Genomic DNA, 22154 nt, shown 5'->3' on the forward strand with positions numbered 1-22154 from the left:
CGAAATTCCCCCTCGAAGCTGTGGGCGAGTGAACGCAGGCACGAATGTAGGCCTTTTGCACAAACAAAGTGAACTCTGGTAGAGTGGGGATACTGGTGTCTGGAATCAAGACGTCACACTGCAGTCTCATTTGCTTCCCCTCAGATACCAACAACTTCTCCATGACATCCACCAGTGTTACCTTGACCAGCGGGAGCTCCTCCTGGGCCCGAGCATCACGTGTACTGTAACCGAGTTAACCAGCCAGAATAACAGAGATCATTGTGCCTTGGTAAGTTTTGACTTGCTTTGGTTGAATGTTAAACCTGAGCTAGTTGGATGCCCAAGAAATCTGCCTGAGGAGTAATACATTTGTGAATACCGTGTTAGTTTCCTACAGCTGCTGTAAGTGAGTAGCACCGACCTGGTGTGTTTAAAACAAGAGAAACTTCGTGTTTCACAGTCTTGGAGTTGAGAAGTCCGCATTCAGAGTGGGGATAGGACCATGCTCTCCAAAAGCTACCGGAAGTTCTTCACTGGTCTTTCCCAGCTTCTCCTCGACTTAGGACACCAGTTTGAAAGAGATGAGGGCCCGCCATACTGACCTCAGCTTAATTTAAACTAAGGACATCTGCAACCCCGTTTCCCCGGTGTAGGAATTAGGACCTTCAACATACCTTTTTGGGGGACACAGTTCAATTCATAACAGGTTCTCTGTATCAGTGAACTTAGAGAATTTTTCTTTCTGACAAATCGCATGCGTCACTCAACTTTGAAAGCGTCCTCACCTACACACACACGTACATGTATATTTTTAATTCTATCCTCCTGTGGTTTATTCAGCATCACATTGGCATATTACTGTATTTTTATAATAAATATTAATATCCAGTAAAGTTAGCTCTTCTACTTTGTTTTCTTCTTCTTTTTTTAAAAAACATAATTTTTGGGGGGCTCCCACAACTCTTTTCACGATCCATCCATCCATCCTTTGTGTCAAGCCCATTTGTATATTTGTTACCCTCGTCATTCTCAAAACGTTTGCTTTCTACTTGAGCCTTTAGTATCAACTCCTCATTTTTTCCCCCTACACACACACTCTCTCTCTCTCTCTCTCTCTCTCTCTCTCTCTCTCTCTCTCTCTCTCTCTCTCTCTCTCCTCTCTCTCTCTCTCTCTCCGTGTTAGTATTTTGTTGTGGAGAGCATTGAGTCTACAGATGAATTTGGAAAGAGTTGACATCTTTGTAAATCTGAACCTTTCACTCCATTGTTGAAGAGCAAACTTGAATTTTATTGAAGGAATGGAATGGTCCGGATTGGGCAATGATCTGGTAGTGGGAAGGTAAATGAGAATTCAAGAAAGCCCTCTAGAGGGAGAACATTATCCGAGGGTTTGAGAACATCCGAGTCACAAGGGAAAAATTACATTGGTTGGTATTGACATAAATTTGAGCTATCAAGTTTGTATTGTTTATTGAAAGATGAGATTTCAGTTTGTCCTTTTATGTAGACAATTTAATTTTAGTTTTCCTTTTGCTGCAAAAGAGCTGGTTTGTGTGATTTTTAATTCCTAATACAGGAAAATGCATGAAATTCTTTTATTTTTGTTTCAAATACTCTTTGACTAGAGAAGTAATGTATTGTCAGAAGTTTAGAGGATGGCGCATACATGGGAAAACAAATGGGAGTCATGGCTCTGTTCCTCAGGAACGCGTTGCGGTCAGCCAGATTCTGCCCTTCACAGTGGTGTGTGAAGGCGACATAAGCACCATCTGTCTGCAAATGAGATGGAAACCTCGGTCTTTAACCGCTCCGTGATGTTTGCTTGTTTGCTACAGGTTCGCAGTGGCTGTGCTTTTATGGTCCATGTCTGCCAGGATGAACACCAGCTCTACACCGAGTTTTTCACAAAACCGACCTCAAAGCTAGAGTACGTGGCATGTGGAGTTTAATTTGTTAACCACTAATGAACTCTTCTAGTATTAGCTGCAGAAGGTTTCAGTTTCTTTGTGTGTGTGTATACAGAATGTTGCTGGATTAGGGCAGTGGTATTTTCTGAAAATAAATGTGGAATGTCAAGACCTGGTATGTTTGTAGATGGTTTGTGATGTGAGTATGGAGACTGATGTGATGGTGGGAACCTGTGTCCAGGGCAGGGAGGGGCCTCGGAATCTAGATGGTCTTCTCTCCACAAAGTACCGTGGTTCCTTCTGGTCCACACACTCCGATTCCAACCAGGGAAAGGCATGTCCATAATATAGACACTGTTTGTGGCCTTCCCCAGTGTCTTTCAGACCCTCGGACACTCCTTTTGGGTTCTTGGCTATTTAATTGGCTTCTGTCATGGGGAAGAAACCAGTGTGTTTCATGGTTTTATTGGCTTTTACTGTCCATGAAATATTTTCTATAGCACCATATTCAGTATGTACAACGCCATCTTTTCACTGTCAGATGTTAAAAATTTCTCCAAAGACTTGGTGTATCCCAAGTACTTTGGGGTTTGCTTATATAAATCTATTAGGAACTCTGAACCTCTCTTTTATGGGGAGAGTGACATCGTCTGATTCACAGGGAAGTAGAACTAAAAGGAGGCTTTGATCTATCAAGATCTTTTTGTTGTTTTAGGAAGAAAATACATAAAATTGTTGCTGACGTAAAGAGTATTTTTTAATGAATTGTTATTTAGTTGGGAACAACTGATTACAATTGACTGCTAAGGATTTCTTATTGATTCTGAGCTTTTAAAGTTAAAACTTTACATAATTTTCATAATAAGTGCTCAGAAGCTATTTTGTAATAAATCTTTTTTGATTATTTTTAGATCATTTTTATCTAAGCTGGAAGCAATCAGTGAGCCTCCTCTTATACTGTTAGTGAATCTGGCAAAGATGATTTTTTTAAAATCATTTTATTGGGGGCTCTTATAGCTCATAACAATCCATATATCAATCCATACAGAATTAAACACATTTGTACTCATGTTGCCATCATCATCTTCAATCATTTTTTTTCTACTTGAGCCATTGGTGGTAGCTCCTCTTTTTTCTCTCACCATCCCCCACTCCTACCCTCATGGACCCCTAGTAAATTACAAATTATTATTATTTTCATATCTCACACCATCCACTGTCTCCCTTCGCCAACGTTTCTAATTTATTCCCCCCAGGGGGGGGCGTTATACATCAATAATTGTAGATGGTTCCCCATTTCTCCCTCTTCCCCCCACCTTTCTGGTATCATGACTCCCATTACTGTGCCTGAGGGGTTTCTCTGCTCTGGATTCTGTGTGTCCAGAGCTCTTATCTGTGCCATTGTGCATTCCAGTCTAGCTGGATTTGTAAGGTAGAGCTGGGGTCATGATAGTGGCGGGGAGGAAGCATTGAAGGACTAGAGGAGTGTTGTGTGTTCGGTGGGTGCTGTGCTGCACCCTGGCTGACTCATTCTTTCCTTGGGACCCTTCTGTGAGGGAATGTCCAATTGTCTACAAGATGGGCTTTGGGTCTCCTCTCCGATCCCCATAATGTGCATTAATATATTTGTTTTGGGTCTTCTGATGCCTGTTACCTGATCCTGTAGACATCTCAAGATCACACAGGCTGGTGTGCTTCTTCCATGTGGGCTTGTTTCTTATCTGCTAGATGGCCGCATGTTTAACTTCAAGCCATTAAGACCCCAGACATTATATCTTTTAATAGCTATTAAAAGCTATTATATCTTTTAATAGCTTTCTTCACCACATTTGCTTATGTACCCATTTTGACTTTGGCAATCTTGTCGGAAAGGTGAGCATCACAGAATGCCAGGCTATTAGAATAAAGAGTTCTTTGAGGGAGTACTTTAGTAGAGATGCAATACCCATCTGCTCCCTTAATACTTAACGTCTTAAATGTCTGTACATAGACTATCTTCCTGTTAAAATATTTATATATTTACATATGAGCACGCCTATGTTTGTATCTCTATTAATGCCTTTGCCTCCTAGTTCTTTCCTCTATTTTTTACTTTCCTCCTGTCCCATGCAAAGATGGCTTTGTTTTTTTCTCATTTTATTGGGGACTCTTACAACCCTTGTCACAATCCATAAATCGCTTGCATCAGGCGAATTTGTACATATGTTGCCTTTGTTCTTTTCTAGACTTTTACAAAGATGACTTATGCCCATGTTTTCTCCTTTTGTTTCAGTGAACTTTTGGAGAAACTGTGTGTGTCATTGTATGACGTCTTCAGGCCGCTGATCATTCATGTTATTCACTTAGAGACTCTGTCAGAGCTTTGTGGGATTCTTAAAAACGAGGTGCTTGAAGATCATGTACAGAACAATGGTAAATGATCAATAGAAACGGTAACTTAAAGGTCTTTTTAATTATAGCAATGGCTCAATCAATGAACTAGAAGAATAAATATTTCTCCTGCCTAGAAAATACTTATTAATTTTGAAGCCTGGATTGAAGGTCCCTTATTGAATCCAGGCGTACTTTATTCTATGACTTACGCACAAATTAAATGGGAAAACCTAAACCCAAACTCACTGCCTTTGAGTTGATGCCAACTCATAGCAACCCTACTAGGACAGGGTAGAAGGTTCCCTGTGAGTTTCCGAGACTGTAACTCACTGCAAGAGTAGAAAGGCCCGTCTTTCTCCCTCTGAGCCTCTGATGCTTTTGAACTGCTGACCTGGCAGTTAGCCCAGCATGTAACCACTGCACCACCAAGGCTTCGGCTAAATTGGAAAAGGATTTTAAGATTTTGGCAAAACTAGCAATAAAAGTACAGCAACTTTTCCTTCTGGCACATGAATGTCCGGATACCACCAGTTTTGGGTTAGGTGTATCTGGTGGTGCTATGTGTTAGGTATCAGGCTGCTAACCACAAAGTTGGTGGTTCAAACCCACCAGCTGCTTTGTGGGAGAAAGATGAGGCTGTCTGCACCTGTAAAGATGAACAAGTGCAGATATCCTGTGCAGAGTCGCTGTGTGTTGGAGTCAGCTAATGGCAGTGGGTTTGGTCATCACAGTGGTTTAAGTGCGCTGCTGTTGACTCAAGGTGGTCAGTGTGAACCCGCCCAGTGGTTTTGCTGGAGAAAGGCCTGGCCCCTTGCCTCGGTAAAGGTCAACACTAAGAAAACTCAGTGGAGCACTTCTGCTTTGTCACACAGTGTCACCAGGAGTCGGAAATGGATTGATGACATACGGCAACATTATCAGGGTCCATGTAGTAATCAACTGTACTATCCAATTTTGACTAAAGACCAGGAAGTATTTTAACATACATATACAGCACAGGTATGATATAAAGAACCCTGGCAGTGTAGTGGCTTATGAAGTGGACTGCGGACCACAAGATTGGCGGTTCAAACCTACTCACCACTCTGAGGGAAAAAGATGAGGGTATTTGGTCTTGTAGGGATTTATAGCTTCAGAAACCCACAGGGGCAGTTCTGTGCTGTCCTGTAAGATTGCTTTCAGTTGGAATCCACTCATTGGCATCAAGAGTGTGTGTGTGTGAGTGTGAGTGAATTAACCTTTTTTTTAATTACAAGTAAAGAATTATTCAGAGCAGCTTTGCTTTATCTAATCTGGCATATTTTGCTAATAATACTTTTAAGCAGAACTTAGAGTCACAACTTTAGAGATAGCAATTTACTGTTTTTCCCGAGGAGACACTGGGCCTGTGAATTCTCGCCAAGTGTCTTACTCTACATTACTTAGTCAATTCTAAGATCTGCGTTTCCCACATTTTATAATTTAATTTTTAAATTAATATGACTGTTTACATGATTGTATAGTGTCTGCAATCCCCTAGGTCTTGGAAAACTTGTGAATTACTGATTTTTTTTAAAAATTGAAGGCATCTTAGAGATGAAGAAATACAATATAAGCTCAAATCCTATTTTATTTTAACTTCTCTTAGTGAAAATGCTAACATGTCATTAACATCATTTGTAAAATGATGGTAACAATACAGTAAATAACTTGCCTTAGCTATCTTTTGGAAAAGCTAGCTACACGGAGTTATGTAAGTCACTTTAAAAAGTGATTGTTAAAGACAGCACACAGCTGTCTCTAGAATTCAGATTTTAGTATTCATATTAGTAATATTATGAGTCCCAGTAAGGAGGTACATGTTGGGCAAATTTGTTTCTGCACTCTAAAATCAAATAAGTCCAAGGCCATTTGAGTCACTGACCTAGAACCAGAGTCTCTGATGCAAATGTGGTTTGTATTATTTCTGAACAATTCAGTAGTATTTATACTTGTTTTTTTTTTGCATTTATTTTTTTAAATGATTATTTTTTAACAATTTATTGGGGCTCATACAATTCTTATCACAGTTCATACATACACATACATCAATTGTATAAAGCACATCTGTACAGTCTTTGCCCTAATCATTTTTTTCTCCTCTTTTCTTTTTTTACATTTTATTAGGGACTCATACAACTCTTATCACAATCCATACATATACATACATCAATTGTATAAAGCACATCCATACATTCCCTGCCCCAATCATTCTCAAGGCATTTGCTCTCCACTTAAGCCCCTTGCATCAGGTGTATTTATACTTGTTTAAAAGAAAGTCATTTTCTAAATTTAGAGGAGGATCTTTGTTTTTCCAGCTGAACAGCTGGGGGCGTTTGCAGCTGGTGCAAAGCAGATGTTGGAAGATGTGCAAGAGCGGCTCGTGTACCGGACCCACATCTACATTCAGACTGACATCACTGGCTACAAGCCGGCCCCGGGTGACCTGGCCTACCCCGACAAGTTAGTCATGATGGAGGTAAGGCTTCCGCTACCTTCTGCCCCCTCGCCTGTGGCTTGTCCAAGTTTCATATGATTTAAAACAGGATTTTTCTTTTTTATTAAATCATTTTATTGGGGGCTCATACAACTCTTATCACAATCCCTCCATCCATCCATTGTGTCAAGCACATTTGTACGTTTGTTGCCATCATCATTCTCAAAACATTTGCTTTCTACTTGAGCCCTTGATATCAGCTCCTCATTCTTCACCCTCCCTCTTGCTCTCCCCTCCCTCATGAACCCTTGATAATTTATAAATTATTATTGTTTTGAGGATTTTTCTTTTTAACTGTCCCTCAGAATGTAGAATCAAGATACATATGCCATAAAGATCATAGGAAATATATAAAACAAAATCTCTGTCTACTTCACAGAATAACTTGAGCAGAAATACTTTGTCAGGTTGTTTTCCCTTCAAGGTTTAAAAACATCAGTGGTCTCCCCTTTCCCAGGAAGGATACATATGACTTTGAAATTGAATTAGTACTTCCTGTGATTTCTCTCTCTTTCATATGTGCTAGAGGAAGGTCCTTAACATTGGAGCCACTGTCTGTGACTGGGATGCAGGAGCGGGCATCCTGCTCTCATTAGAAACCTTGGAGTCTGGGTCCTAAAAATGCAGCAGTTTGAGAGTCCGAGCGACCGTCTGGACGCTTGGGTTTACCTCACTGATGACTGAATCATATATGCATCGCTGGTTTCTTTCAGTTCTGGGAAAACTGAAAAAATAAGGAATATATTCATGCTAACAGAGAATTTGAACCCAGAACTTTTTTCATGGAAAATTTTAAAGTGAGCAAGAGAAGTGGAACCATTAAACAGAACTTCTGTGTGCCATCATTCTAGATTCAGTTGTAATGCACGAGCAATCTCCTTTTGAATCCTTTTATGACTTTACATTCACATCTCACAGAGTTTATAGGTCGAATTGTGATGAACTACAGTCGTTAACCGTTTTAAAAAAGTTCTATTGATCTATCAATCATATATCATATACTTCTACAGTTCAGTCCTATTGGAAAGAGTTGTATAATCTTCCCTATAATTAGTTTTAGAACATTTTTCTTTCTTGTACTTATTATTAGCTTCCTAATTCCTCTTACCTCCCCGCTCATACCCCCCAAAAACCATTAATCCACTTACTGACTATATACATTTTCTGATCCTGGATTTCATATATTGGTAAACATTAAAAAAAAAAAAAGCAACAGTAACAAAATAAACCAGAGGGAAAAAGCAGGAGAGAATAAAAACTAGAAAAACAAATTAAAAATGGGTCAAAAGGGAGGCATTACATTTACTCTAATTCCATTGGCATGATTGAGCTTATAATACTGTCTGATAGCAAGAATGTTTGCATCTGGAGTCACCAGAGGCTTAAACTCCATGTAGGGACTCAGCCAATGGAATTTGGGCTCCCACTGTCATTTATAGACTTCTGCAAATTGGATGTTCGGAATTTAAGCTCTCATACCATTCCCTCCATCAGATTTGGATTTTATTTTCATTCTTGGATCATGCAGGTCGGTGTGCTTCTTCCACGTGGACTTACTTGATTCCTCACTTAAGATGACTGCTTGTTTGAAGACAAGTTGTTAAGACCCTAGACACTGTTCTTTTTGATAGCAGGACACATTCTGCTTTCTTTTTTGTATAAAATGGCATCTTCTTTATTTTGCATACTTTAATAGTCAAAATAAACAGAAAAGAAACCTCACAGATACACAACATTAACCCCATTCCCAAATAAAGGAGGGGACAACAGGGCGGGAGGGCCTTAGATCCTGCTTTACATACAAGAATTGGGGGGGGGAGCCACTAGTTAACAGCAGTTACAGAGCCCAGGTGGGCTAGGGTCACTCAAGTCATGGGACACTACACAGAGGGCACAAGGTCTGAGTAGAATGGCCTAATCGACTTCCTCCATGCGAGACACATCTTCATCGCCCTCAAGAGGGGGAATCTTATCAGGAACAGCAGTGCTGGGCTCCTCGGCTGTCACCTCATCTTCATCAATGCCTAAGCCAAGCTTGATCATGCGGTAGATGCGGTTGGAGTGGGTCTGAGGGTCCTCAAGGGAGAAGCCAGAGGAGAGCAGTGCTGTCTCAAACAGCAGCACCACCAGGTCCTTGACAGCTTTGTCGTTCTTCTCAGCCTCTGCCGCAGCGTCTCCACAATGGGGTGGTCTGAATTGATCTCCAGGTGCTTTTTGGCCATCATGTAGCCCATTGTGGAGTTGTCCCGAAGAGCCTGGGCTTTCTTGATCCGCTCCATGTTGGCCGTCCAGCCATATGTACTAGTCACAATGCAGCAGGGTGAAGACACCAGTCTATTGGAGATTGTCACCTTCTCAACCTTCTTATCCAAAATTTCTTTCATGATTTTGCACAGGTTCTCAAACTTGGCCTTGCTTTCGTCCATTTCCTTTTTCTCTTCATCCTCCGGGAGCTCCAACCCCTCTTTGGTCACGGAGACCAGACTCTTCCCATCAAACTCCTTGAGCTGGTACACGCAGTGCTCATCGATCGGCTCCGTCATGTAGACCACCTCAAAGCCTCGCTTCCGCACACGCTCCACGAAAGCAGAATTGGCCACCTGCTCTTTGCTCTCACTAGTGATGTAATAGATGGACTTCTGGGTCTCCTGCAATCGGGAAACATATTCTGAGAGGGAAGTCATCTCATCTCCAGACTGAGAGGTGTGGTAGCACAGCAGCTCAGAAAGGCGCCGCCGGTTGGTGGAGTCCTCAGGGATGCCAAACTTCAGGTTTTTGGAGAAGGCCTCATAAAACTTCTTATAGTTCTCCTTCTGCCAACTCAGAGAAGAGCTCCAGGCACTTCTTGACAATGTTTTTGCGGATGACCTTCAAGATCTTGCTCTGCTGGAGCATCTCTCGGGAGTTGTTGAGGGGCAGGTCCACCACACCATGGATGAAGTTGAGATACTCTGGGATTAGCTCGTTACAGCTGTCCATGATGAACACACGGCGGACATACAGCTTTAATGTTGTTCTTTTTCATCTTGTTCTCAAAGAGGTCAAAGGGAGCACACCGAGGGATAAACAATAGTGCCCTGAATTCCAACTGCCCTTCTACAGAAAAGTGCTTGACTGCCAAATGGTCTTTCCAGTCATTAGTCAGGCTCTTGTAGAATTCTCCATACTCCTCCTGGGTGATATCGTCAGGATTTCTGGTCCAGATGGGCTTGGTCTTATTTAGTTCTTCCCGGTCAATGTACTTCTCCTTAGTTTTCTTGTCCTTCCCACTGGCGTCCTCCTCATCTGAGCCCACATCTTCAATCTTGGGCTTCTCCTCATCCTCCTTCTCTTCTTCTTTCTCACCTTTCTCTTCCTCAGCTTCATCATCACTGATTTCCATCTCCCGTTCCTTCTCCAGATAAATGGTGATGGGGTAGCTGATGAACGGAGAGTGCTTCTTCACTACTTCTTTGACTTGCCTCTCCTGTAGGTACTCTGTCTGGTTTTCTTTGAGGTGCAGAATCACTTTCGTTCCCCGACCAATGGGCACACCGTGGTCAGCACGGACAGTGAAGGAGCCCCCAGCAGAAGACTCCCAGGCATACTGCTCATCATCATTGTGTTTGGTGATCACAGACACTTTCTCTGCCACAAAGTAGGCAGTATAAAAGCCAACACCAAACTGCCCAATCATGGAGATGTCCGCACCAGCCTGCAGAGCCTTCATGAAGGCTTTGGTACCCAACTTGGCTATGGTTCCCAGATTATTGATGAGATCAGCCTTGGTCATGCCAATGCCTGTGTCCACTAGAGTCAAAGTGCGCTCCTGGGGGCTGGGGATGATGTCGATTTTCAGCTCTTTTCCACTGTCCAACTTGGAAGGGTCTGTCAGGCTCTCAGCGAATCTTATCCAAGGCATCAGAAGCATTAGAGATCAACTCCCGAGGGAAATTTTCCTTGTTCGAGTAGAAGGTATTGATGATGAGGGACATGAGTTGGGTGATCTCCACCTGGAAGGCGAAGGTCTCCACCTCCTCCTCCCCATGGTGCACTTCATCTGGCATCTTGAAGAGCGTTGGGGACCAGAGCGCGGCGGGTCGGGGGCTGTGCAGGGCGCGTGGACACTCGCAGGCTACGCCGAGGTGACTCACTTTTCAGCTTTCTTTACCACACTTTGCTGTAGCACCCCTGTCTTCAGTGGTCTCTTCATGGGGGTGAACATAAAGGAGGGCCAAAACAAAGATTTCAAATGCATGACCAGTCTTGTTTCACTTATCTCTTTGTTAATCTCTTCTCCACCTCAAATACTTTGAAGCAAATTCTAAACATTATGCCATCATAATTTCTTTTTTTTCTCTTTATTTTGAGACAATGAGGGAGTGATTCAATTAGTGAGAGAGTGAGTGAGTGGGAGAGAGAGTGAGTGGGAGAGTGAGCGAATTAGTGAGAGAGTTGAGTGAGTGAATTACTGAGAGTGAGAGTGAATTAGTGAGAGAGAGTGAGAGAGTGAGTGAGTGACAGAATGAGTGAGAGTGAGAATGAATGAGTGAGAGAGTAAGTGAGAGAATGAGTGAGTGAGAAAGAGAATGAGTGAGAGAGTAAGTGAGAGAGAGAGTGAGTCTTGCCATCATAATTTCATCAGCTAATACTTCCTTCCGTATGTACCTGTGTGATTAGTAAGTAATGGTAGGAAGACAGTTTGAGGCTAACTCAGTTCCCCACTGAGGGGAACTCCCGTCCACCGATGGTTCTCGATTGAACTTGTGATTACACTAGGGATTGTAAATAGTGCTTTTCCTGTCTGTGGCTCTGTCTGCATTTATTGGTTGACATTCTACTGTGAGGATTTTAGTTTCTTTTTCTTCCCTTCCTTTCTCGTTAGATTCCCTCTCCACCCCCAAATCACTTGTGTCATTGTAGAGCCTGATGGATTAAAGAAAAAAAATTCAATATGACTTAATGCCATAATTATTCTTTTGGATGTTCACATTTGGCCAGTGGGTACCTCTCCAGGCTGTCTCCTCTGTTCGACAGAAATGTTCTTATGGTCTTTGAGCACTTCCTTGTGCTATTGCGCAAGATGTCCGAGGCCCTCACCTTACGTGTCTTTCTTTTTTTCTTAGTTCTTTCTTTCTTTTTAATTTACATTTTATTAGGGGCTCATATAACTCTTATCACAATCCATACATATACATGCATCAATTGTATAAAGCACATCCGTACATTCTTTGCCCTAATCATTCTCAAAGCATTTGCTCTCCACTTAAGCCTCTTTTTTTTTTTTACGTGTCTTAAACCTGTAATCAGCCACTTCCTTAAGAAGACTTGATTCCATTCAAGGAGGCAGAAGATGGTAATTAGAAACCATGATCTGATGGTTCAGTGTGCTTATTGTTAGGGCGGTTGTTATTTTCAAAGACCTTCAAAAAGCCATTGCTAGAAAAGACAGTGAAATCTGAGAGCCAGACTCATGGGGTTGCTTTGCTTTTTCAGGTCTTAAAAATTTGTTGCTATTGATAGGGTGCAGTCTTAATCTTTTTCTATATCATTTGAATTTTTCTTCTCTGGTGAGTGACTGCTTTACAGGGGTTTCTGCTTGCACAGGTTTTGCTGTATGTGTGTATATACATAAATAAAGAAAAAAGGGAAAAACCCATTGCCATACGTTTGATTCTGACTCAGTGACCCTGTAGGACAGAGAACTGTACCATAGAGTTTCCAAGACTGTAAATCTTTATGCAAGCAGAGTGCCACCTCCTTCTTCTGTGGAGTAACTGGTGGGTTTGAACTACTGACCCCTTGGTTAGCAGCCCAGTTGTTATCCACTGCACCGCTGGAGATCCTGTCAATGTATTACGGGCCTTCAAAAAGTTTTTGGAAAAAGTCCATCTCTTCATGTCATTTTCCATGAGCTTAAATTAAGCCTCCCCTGTAGAGATCATAAAATAGCATTCCACAGGGCGTTTCTTCATCTTCCTCCGTTCCACATTTGTATCTTTCTGTGACCTAAGAAACTGGTTCTCAACAGCTCTCAGAACTCTAACACCACTACCAAAGCCATCAAGTTCAAGATTTTTGTGCTTTTTGTCTTTAGATTGTATCCTGCTAAGAAACACAGTTACTGACTGTCCAGCTTAGACCTTTTATTCTAGAAATAGATCTACAGGAAAGGCTGATCTCTTTATAGATTTCTCCCAGGTTAGATGGTCATTTGCTTGGCCTATGGAAGGTGTAGGATCAGATAGGCTTGGGTTCAAATCCTACCTTGTCATTTAGTTACTTAACGTCCCGTGAGTTTAATCATATGTGAGACAGGGCTGTGAGAATAGAAATTATGACTGGAGCACACTGAAGCTCCTTAGTCTACAGTTGATAGGGGCTCTTGTCCTTGTTTGACCTTTGCAGTATTTTAAAAAACATACCGTATATACTCGAATATAAGCTGTCCCCAGTATAAGCCGAGGTACCTAATTATTACCTGGGAAACCAGAAAAACTGATTGACTCGAGTGTAAGCCTAGGGTGGAAAATGTAGAAGCTATTGGTGAGTTTCAGTAATCAAAACAAATGAAAATAAAATGACTAAAAATTGAGACATCAGTGGGGTAATGTATTTAAACATTTATTTTAACTAAAAAACATAAATAAAAGGACAAGTCATTTAACATTAGTAAGCCAGCACAGTAAGTGGAAAATAGGTTCAACAAAAACAATAAGATATCTATTCCCTGAGCTCAATCAGCAACCAAGCTAAAATGTAGAGTTAAAATCCTTCAAAACTGGATTCCTCATCATCATCCATATCCCAATGCAGAGCTTCAGCCGGTATGAGGTCGTCATAGGCGCTGTCCTCACTGAGATCGCCATCATCACCATCACTGCTGTCATTTTCATACAAAGCGCAGTCTTCACTGCCATCCACAGCATTACTAATACTACATTTCTGGAGGGCACGTCGCACCATGTCTTCTGGAATGTCTTCCCATGCATCTCGAACCCACTTTGCTATTAACTCTATGTCAGGCTTCATGAGATTTCCTCCTTTTGTTAGTCGGGCTTGACCAGATGACATCCATTCATGCCACTGACCCGTGTATAAGCTGAACCCCAGTTTTTCAGCATATTTTTTTGTGCTGAAAAACTCGGCTTATACACGAATATATATGGTAGTATATGACTGCTCATAAAACCACCAGCTGTGCTGTATCGAGTCCTGGCGACTCGTTGCAACCCTATGCATTTCTTATTTTATGAGTGTTTTTTCCTTTAAATAAGAAATGTGGCTTGTTGGTCAGGGAGAGTTTTGATGCCTTTGTTTCTCATCCTTCTGTATTAACACTTAATGTAAAGAGTGTTGTCTTATACTGTTTACTTTTCCTTACCTGATGAAGATGCATTAATATTCCTTGATCTAGTTTATTTGAAAACAAAACAAAAAGTCAACCTTAAAATGTACATTTAAAAGTAGTAGGGTAAAAATGATCAGTAGCTGTATTTGGAATTTTGGAAAATTCCAAAATTTTGCTTCAGGCGAACTTGGGAATATTCCTGTGATGTATTTTTGCTGCTATTAGGTGTTTCTAATAATATGTTTGAAAATGAAAGTAAGCCTTGCCAAGTTTCTAAAGCATTCTTGCTAATTCCATTGGTTTGCAGCAGCAGAGTGGTCGTAGACTGACATCTGCTGGTCTATTAAAGGTAGTTATGAGTCCATTTGTTCAGATGTGTTTCCTAGACTCCCCAGGACCCGTTGGTCAGTCCAGTGTGCAGTCTTGTTAGTTTACGAAATGTGACTCAGCTGTCAGTCACTCTGTCCCTATTTGGCTGCTACTGCTGAGTGCCACACAGCTTTGACTTCCTTTTTTCAGAATAATTATAGATTTGTAGAAAATTTGAGAAGCTAGGTCAGAGAGCTCCCATCTACCCCACACTTGATTTTTTTCTGTTCGTGCCTGGCATTGGTGTGGCACATTTGCCCCAACTAATGACTCCGTATTCATGCGTGAATATTGAGTAAAGTTGATCGTTCGTCTATTTCCTTAGTTTGTCTCTAGTATCTTTTCTGTTCCACTATGCAATCCATGAAAATGAAACTCAATGCCATCGAGTCAGTTCCAACTCACGTATGGTTTCCAAAGCTTTGTCAATTTTTATAGGTGTCTCATTTTTCCTGCAGAGCAGCTGGTGGGTTTGAACCATGGACCTTGCCATGAGTAGCCCAGTGCTTACCTGACAGCTCCTCTTAATCATGACCCCATTTTCTGTTTCGTGTTTCTGCGTCCTCCTTAGAGGTCCTTAGGCTGGGGCAGTTTCTCAGACTTTGGCTCGGTATTTCCCAGGCTATCTCTCCGTTGGAATCTGGTCTTTTCTCATGATCAGACGGGTTCTGGGCCGGAGGACCACAGTAGCAGAGTGCCTTTTTGGTCGTCACACCACGGGTCTGACTTGTCACTGTTCATGTTGATCGTGGCAGAGGCAGCATTTGTCAGGCCTGGCCACTGGAAGGTTGTCCATTTCCCTTTTTCCATGCTGGCCTCTTGGGAAAGAAGTCATGGGATGCGCTCACCCCCCCTCCACTCCCCACCTCCTGAGTGAGATGCATGGTCCCCTCTCCTTGCAGGGAGGGTATCTTACATAGCTTAATTCCAGTTTTCCTGCAAAGGAGATTTTTCTTTTTCCTGCCATTTTTGATTTATTCAGTCATTTCTTTATGTCATAAGGGACTTGAGATATGTTTTATCCATGGGTTAAAATCAAATATGACTTTGTTTTGCTGCTTAAATTATGCTAGCTTTGACTACTGGGCCTTTTCATTTGGTTCCTGTGTCCCCTGAACATACTGAGTAATGTCAGTTTTCCTTTTTATTTTAAAGCACTTTCTTGTGTCCTAGCATTCCTAGATGGTGTCTTGTATATTTCCTGCCCCGCCCCTGGAATCATCCACTTCTCTAAAGAACCCGGATTCTATTTGTTAGAGGGATGTCGACGCCAAGATCCGGCCACTAGTTGTGCTCATTGCTCCTTGGGGCCAGTGACTTCTCCGTCCTCTCAGCTGACAGAACAAAGACGTGCACATGTTACTAACCCATTCTTTGCCCCACCCATACGTCCTTGCTAGATTGATGAAGTGGGTAACGATAGGTATGTTTGTTTAAAGGCGGACAGCCTTGCAGTGAACCAGCTTTTTTGAGCTTAGCACCTTTATCGCTTATGTGAGAATCTTTTCCTCCCTTCCCCTTGAGTTCAGTTGTGTAAAATCCTATTTTAGGCATATATTTAGGGGTTCCTGAGGGGCAGCAATAGTTTATACTCTGCTACTAACTGAGAAGTTGATGGTTTGAATCCTCCTGTGATCCTGAGTGGGGAAGAATGGTCGGCCACTCACTCTGTTTCCATAAATATTAAACGAAAAAAATATTAAACGAAAAAAATCAAACCCATTACCACTGAGTGCTTTGGCCCATAGCAATGCTGTTGGGCAGAGTAGAGCTGCCCTATTGGTTTTCCAATGATGTAATTGGAGACTGCTATTCATGGGTCCAGTAATCCATTGGACTGATTGTTCCCACAGACTTAGGTTGTGATCACCCTTCTTTCCTCCAGGCAGGGAGAAACCAATGCTTTTAAGACTCCAGTTGCTACCCACCTCAGTGGGATGTAGAGCGTGGTCTCTGTGGACTCTCAGATGCCGGTTGTACATCCGAATACTGTGGGAGATGGTGCTTACATATCTCTAACCTGAACAGTTCTGTGCTCTACAGCCTATACCATGTCAAGTTTCACCCTTTGTTGATGGACTAAAAAAATCATGTTCCTTTTAAATGTGTTTTTGAGTTTGGGCAACAAAAATTGGTGTGAACTGGCAAAATCAGGGCTATAGGATGGGTGAGGTAAAGTATCTGTGTTAGGCCAGGTTGACTAGAGAAACAAATCCAGAGACACTTAAATATATGTGTAAGAGAGAGTTTTATATCAAAAAGCAATTGTATATTGAGAAAACATCCCAGTCCAGATCAAGCCCATAAGTTCGATTTTAGCCCATATGCCCTGTACTAGTCTGTAGATTCCTCTTCAGACTCACGTGGGTGAAAAGTCTTGTCTCTCCAGTGGCAGCGGAGGCATCACAGGACCGTGTCCGCAGGTCTCGGCAACAGGAGGGTGAAAGCAGAGAGGGAGTGGCCCTCCCCCAGGGAGAAAGAGCGGAAGTTCCCAGAGTCCTCATGAAAAGGCCACACTCACAAGGAAGCATCATCAGGCTGTGACCTGATTGACAGGCTAGACTCCACCCTTACATTCTATTAAGTTGACATGAATCCATCCCAGTGAGATTTTCCTAGGACAGCCCAGGAAGAGTAAGCAGGTACATTGTTGTGATGGAAGAATATCCCTTGGTGCAACTTCATTTTTCCCCACCTTTTCCCCATTGGCAAGGTTTTCCATTTTCTGAAAACTTCTTCCTCTGGCATCATCCTTGTCCTTCAAGCCAGTCTGTCAGGGTTACCCCTTTGGAGTACCCAGAACCTGTTGCCGTAGGCGTCTGAGCTAGCCTCTCTGCCTTGAATTTGATTGGCCCAGCAGACACTCTTGGAAGCCACTGGTGGGGTGTGCCCCTTATTTTGAAGGTGCCCTAGCAAGACTAAGACCAGTGTATGCCTCAAGAGAACCCGCGTGCCACTGTCCACTGATTGCAGAGACATGCTCCAACACAGATGTGGAATAAACGTGTACATGTGTGTGTGAACTGCAACCAAAGTAGGCATCCTTTTTGACTCCCCTTAGCATGTACCGTGTTTGGTGTTTCCATTCTTCTGTTGATGGACTCTGGGTCGGTTCTGTCTTGTGACTGCGTGCTGGAACTGCGGTCGTTGCACTCTGATGCAGCAGCCGCGCTCTGCCTCTGCTTTCCCGTCTTCTGGGGAGAAGTGCCGGCTCCTATGGTGGTGCTCCCTTTAGGCTTGAGGAGCCACCACCCGGCTTTGCACAGCGCCCAGGCGCTTTGTGTCCGCACAGCAGGGGGTAAGGACTCCAGCGGAGTCTCTGCCTGCCCGGTCGGTGTGGCTTTCCTGTTGTCATTTTCCGTTTCCTTTCCCTCCTAGTAAGAAGGCCCTGCTTTGCTCTCCCTCACGGCTAATGACAACGAGCATCTTTTCACTGCATTGGCAGCATTTGGATATCTTCTTTGGTGAATTAGTTGTTCAAGTCCTTTGCCCATTTGATGATTGGTTAACTGCCTAGTTGTTGAAATATTTTAAGTATTTTAGTCATTAGATTCTTATCAGATATGTATGGTTTCCGAGTTTATTCTCCCAGTTAGCAGCATGTCTCTTCACTTTTTGGCAAAGCCTTGATACTTATCACGTCTCATCTTTTGTTCTTTTCCCTTTTGTTATTATATTCCTTAATCTGCTGTTGAAACTGAATTTGATAATGTTGCCCTTGCATGCCCTTCTAAGAATTTTATTCATTTAGCTTGCACATTTACGTCCTTAATCCAGTTTGAGTGTGTGTGTGTGTGTGTGTGTGTGTGTTTATGATGGGTGCCAAGAGCCTGCTTCATTTTTGCATGTGGAAATCCAATTTTGCCAGCACCGTTTATTAAAAAGACCCCTTTTCCCTCTATGGGATGGACTTCGCATCCTTGCCAAAAATCAGTTTACCAAAGTTGTGTGGGTCTATTTTCAGATTCCCCGTTCTATTCCATTTGTCTGTGTGTGGCCTATGACACAGTACCAGGCGTTTTTGATTACCATAGTTTTCTAGAACTAAAATCCACTAACATCAAGTCAGTTCTGACTTACAGAACAGTGTTTGTCAGAGTAGGCAGTATTGCCCTTGTGGTGTGGGGAGTGCTAGACAATTTAGGGGGCGGCTACAAAAGCATATACCTACACTTTACCAAGGATTTGGAATTACTTTTATTTTGGGGGGCAGGCTCAATTCACTTTATTATCTTTATATAAAATCGATCATGTGGGTTATAGTTAACATTTTTTAATTGCCCGTGGGTTCTGAGTACTTTTTTTTTCTCTGAAAAGGGGGCAGTAGGCCAGTAGGCTTGGGTTTCAGGGACTGTAAGTTTTATGTTATGGGAGCCGACGGCCTTCCTCGGGGTTGCTGATGGGTGTGGACCACGGACCTTTTGTATGGGGTGTGAGGCCGACTTTGTTCTCTTTCAACATTGCTTTGACCATCTAGGGCAGTGGTTCTCAACCTCCTAATGCCGCCACCTTTTCATACAGTTCCTCATGGTGTGGTGACCCCCAGCCATAACATTTTCATTGCTGCTTCATAATTATAATTTTGCTACTGTTATGAATCAGGTGACCCCTGTTAAAGGGTTGTTGACCCTCAAAGGGGTCTCGGGACCCACAGGTTGAGAACCATTGATTAAGGGGCTCATTCCTTTTCACGGAAGGCTAAGGATTGGTTTTTCAGTTTCTGTAAAGAAGTCTTTGATCATGCTTGCATTGAATGGGTGGTATTGATATCTTAACAGTTTTTCAGCCCATGAATATGGACTCTGTTTACATTTAGTTAAGTCATTAGTAACCCTGCGTAAGGAGCAGGAGTTGGGCTGCTAACTGCAAGGCCAGGAGTTTGAAATCACCAGCTGCTTTGCAGGAGAAAGATGGGGCTTTCTACTCCTGTAAAGAGTTACAGTCTGGAGTGCGGAGGGCTGGAGGGGTGCAGATATTAAGGGCTCAAGTAGAAAGATAATGTTTTGAAAGTGATGGCAACATATGTACAAATGTGCTGCCACAATGGATAGATGGATGGATTGTGATAAGAGCCCCCAATAAAATGATTAAAAAAAAGAGTTAGTCTCAAAAACTCACAGGGTATTTCTACCGTGTCCTATAGGGTCGCTGTGAGCCCCATCAAGCTGATGGCGGTGATTTTGTTTGGGCTGGTTAATCTCACTTAGCATTGCTTTACAGATTTCAATTTAGTCAAAAGTTAAGGTTTTGGAAACCCATCTCAAAGTTATCATGCTACAGCTGATCTGATTTGAAGGGAAAGCTTGGTATTGGATTGACCAGGTACTTGAATAAAGCATTTCTGACACTGAGTGTGGCCAGTTCTCATCCGAACACTTGATTTGAGAGCTTAAAGCTGAGAAGGATGTCTCGCACGTGAGCCTCTGTTGGCTCGGAAATTAGGTGGCAAAGCTGTGTGTGCGTGAGTATGGGAATAGGAACGGCATACTGATAGAACTTTTCATTTCCAGAGCTGGTTAGTTTCAGGACGGTTCTTTCAATTAGTCCATTTTATTTATTAGTTGGTATTTCCTTAACTTTTAGAAAGAAGCTGCTCTCTCTGCAAAGCATGGTCTAGAACTCCACTGTAATGTTCCTTCTGATTTCCCTGTTCCTGCTAGGAGATTGCACAGAGTTTAAAAGAGGAACAGAAGAAAGCACCTCCCGAAGCTTCCTTCTCAGATGTGCGGCTGGAAGAAGCAGAGCCCAACAATCTAACCAAATCTGGTATGTTTGGATGCCTTGCTGTTCACCCTGTGTTCCTTCACTTCATGCCTCTTTATTGAGCACTCCTTGAGTCCCAGCCCTGAACAACAGCCCGTGCCTTTGAGGACCCCTAGCAGGTGGCAAGGGAAGTAAAAATAAAAAAAGCGTATTCTCTTTATGGTTCCCTGGCGTGTTGTCGGATAAGCTCCTGAGAGGGCTGTAAGTGACGTGATGCTTGGTGTTAAAACTAGATGTCAGCACGGGTGTGAGGGGTGGGGGGCGCATCTTGACAAGGCACACAGATACACATATTCATAGGGGATATATGTAGAGAGGCAGGCTTAGTGAGAGGCGAGGTTTCTAGAAGCGGGAGTGATTATACAGTGGAGTATGAGAGAGCCGGGGCAAGTGTGGCTAAGGAAGTGGGAAGGACGTATGTATTAGGAGTGGAAGAATAGACCACTCACCGTGGGCAGCTCATGGAGTTTGGTGCGTGGCGTAGGCAAGGTGCAGGTGGTTCTCGGGCTGGTCACAGAGTTCGATGTGTGGGTATGTACAGGTGGTACAGGCCAGATTGTGACAGGTTGTAGGTGAGGGTAGCTGGGTTAGAGTAACTGCATGGCCAGATCTGTATTTTGTAAACAAATGGTATGACTGGGAGGAAAGCAATTTCAGAAATGTGAGGAACAGCTTGGACAGGGTATGTGTTATGCAAGAGACAAAGTTGCCCAAGAATCACCCAAGAGCTTCTTGTCCGAGAAATACCAAATGGCAGATGGTGTCAGTGCAGTGGGAGGGCCTGGAGGCCCTGGGACCAGGGGCGGTGGCTTCCTGGGAGGATTCAGCAATGGGTTTGGGAGGACATGGTCACAGCCGAGGAGTTCACGGAGTCAAAGCTGAAGACAAGGAGAGGCTCCCTGTCACCAAGCTGGGTCGTCTGGTCAAGGACATGAAGATCAAGTCCCTGGAGGAGATCTATCTGTTCTCTCTGCCCATCAATGGGAGTCTGAGATCATTGACTTCTCCCTGGGGCTGGTCCTCAAGGAAGAGGTCCTAAAGATCCCGCCTGTGCAGAAACAGACCTGAGCCGGCCAGCAGACCAGGTTCAAGGCCTTTGTTGCCATTGGGGACTACAGCGGCCATGTTTGCGTACATGTCAAGTGCTCCAAGGAAGTCACCACTGCCATCCGTGGGGCCATCATCCTGACCAAGCTGTCTGTTGTCCCCGTGTGGCGAGGCTACTGAGGGAACAAGATCGGCAAGCCTCACACAGTCTCCTGCAAGATGACCGGTTGTTGTGGGTCTGTGCTGGTACGTCTCATCCCTGCCCCCAGGGGCACTGGCATCGTCTCAGCCTCTGTGCCCAAGAAGCTGCTGCTGATGGCAGGATTGATAACTGCCACACCTCGGCTAGGGCTACAAAGCCACACTGGGCAACTTTGCCAGAGCCACCTTTGATGCCCTTTCTTAAGACCTACAGCTGTCTGACCCCTGACCTCTGGAAAGAGACCGTGTTCACCAAGTCTCCCTACCAGGACTTCACTGACTGTCTCGTGCAGACCCACACCAGAGCCAGCTGTGGCTAGCACATAATCGATTTTATATAAAAAATAATAAAGTGAGTTGAACCTGCGCCCCCCCCAAATAAAAAGAATCACCCAGCATATTCATGAGATAACAAGCTAGATGGGAGGTGGACCAGTCTCTCTCCACGTGTGGCTGCCCAGGGCCATGGCAGAGCTCACACAGGAACATTTCATAAGCTCTAGAGCAGCGGTTCTCAACCTTCCTAATGTCGCGTTCCTCATGTGGTGGGGACCCCATATGTGGGCGTATCTGCATGTGGGCAGACCTGCCTGGAGACGGATAGAGGAGCGGTATCTCAGTTCCTAAGACCATTGGAAATAAGGTTTTTGGTGACCCCTGTGAAAGG

General features: G+C 43.3%; 1 protein-coding gene and 1 pseudogene across 2 annotated transcripts in view; one reads left to right on the forward strand and one right to left on the reverse strand.

Annotated features, from left to right (window-relative positions):
* COG3 (component of oligomeric golgi complex 3) overlaps positions 1-22154 on the forward strand; it is a 68826-nt gene that overhangs the window by 19841 nt on the left and 26831 nt on the right. For both annotated transcript variants that reach the window (XM_075563051.1, XM_075563052.1), the window contains 5 exons: positions 145-271; positions 1818-1909; positions 4162-4301; positions 6599-6759; positions 20137-20242. In XM_075563051.1, coding sequence (XP_075419166.1) covers positions 145-271; positions 1818-1909; positions 4162-4301; positions 6599-6759; positions 20137-20242 — 626 coding nt within the window. The remainder of the gene's footprint in view (positions 1-144; positions 272-1817; positions 1910-4161; positions 4302-6598; positions 6760-20136; positions 20243-22154) is intronic.
* LOC142461711 (heat shock protein HSP 90-beta pseudogene) lies at positions 8657-10823 on the reverse strand (annotated as a pseudogene).

This window comes from Tenrec ecaudatus, chromosome 11, assembly GCF_050624435.1.
Source record: "Tenrec ecaudatus isolate mTenEca1 chromosome 11, mTenEca1.hap1, whole genome shotgun sequence".
In the NCBI taxonomy this organism is placed as follows: Eukaryota; Metazoa; Chordata; class Mammalia; order Afrosoricida; family Tenrecidae; genus Tenrec; species Tenrec ecaudatus.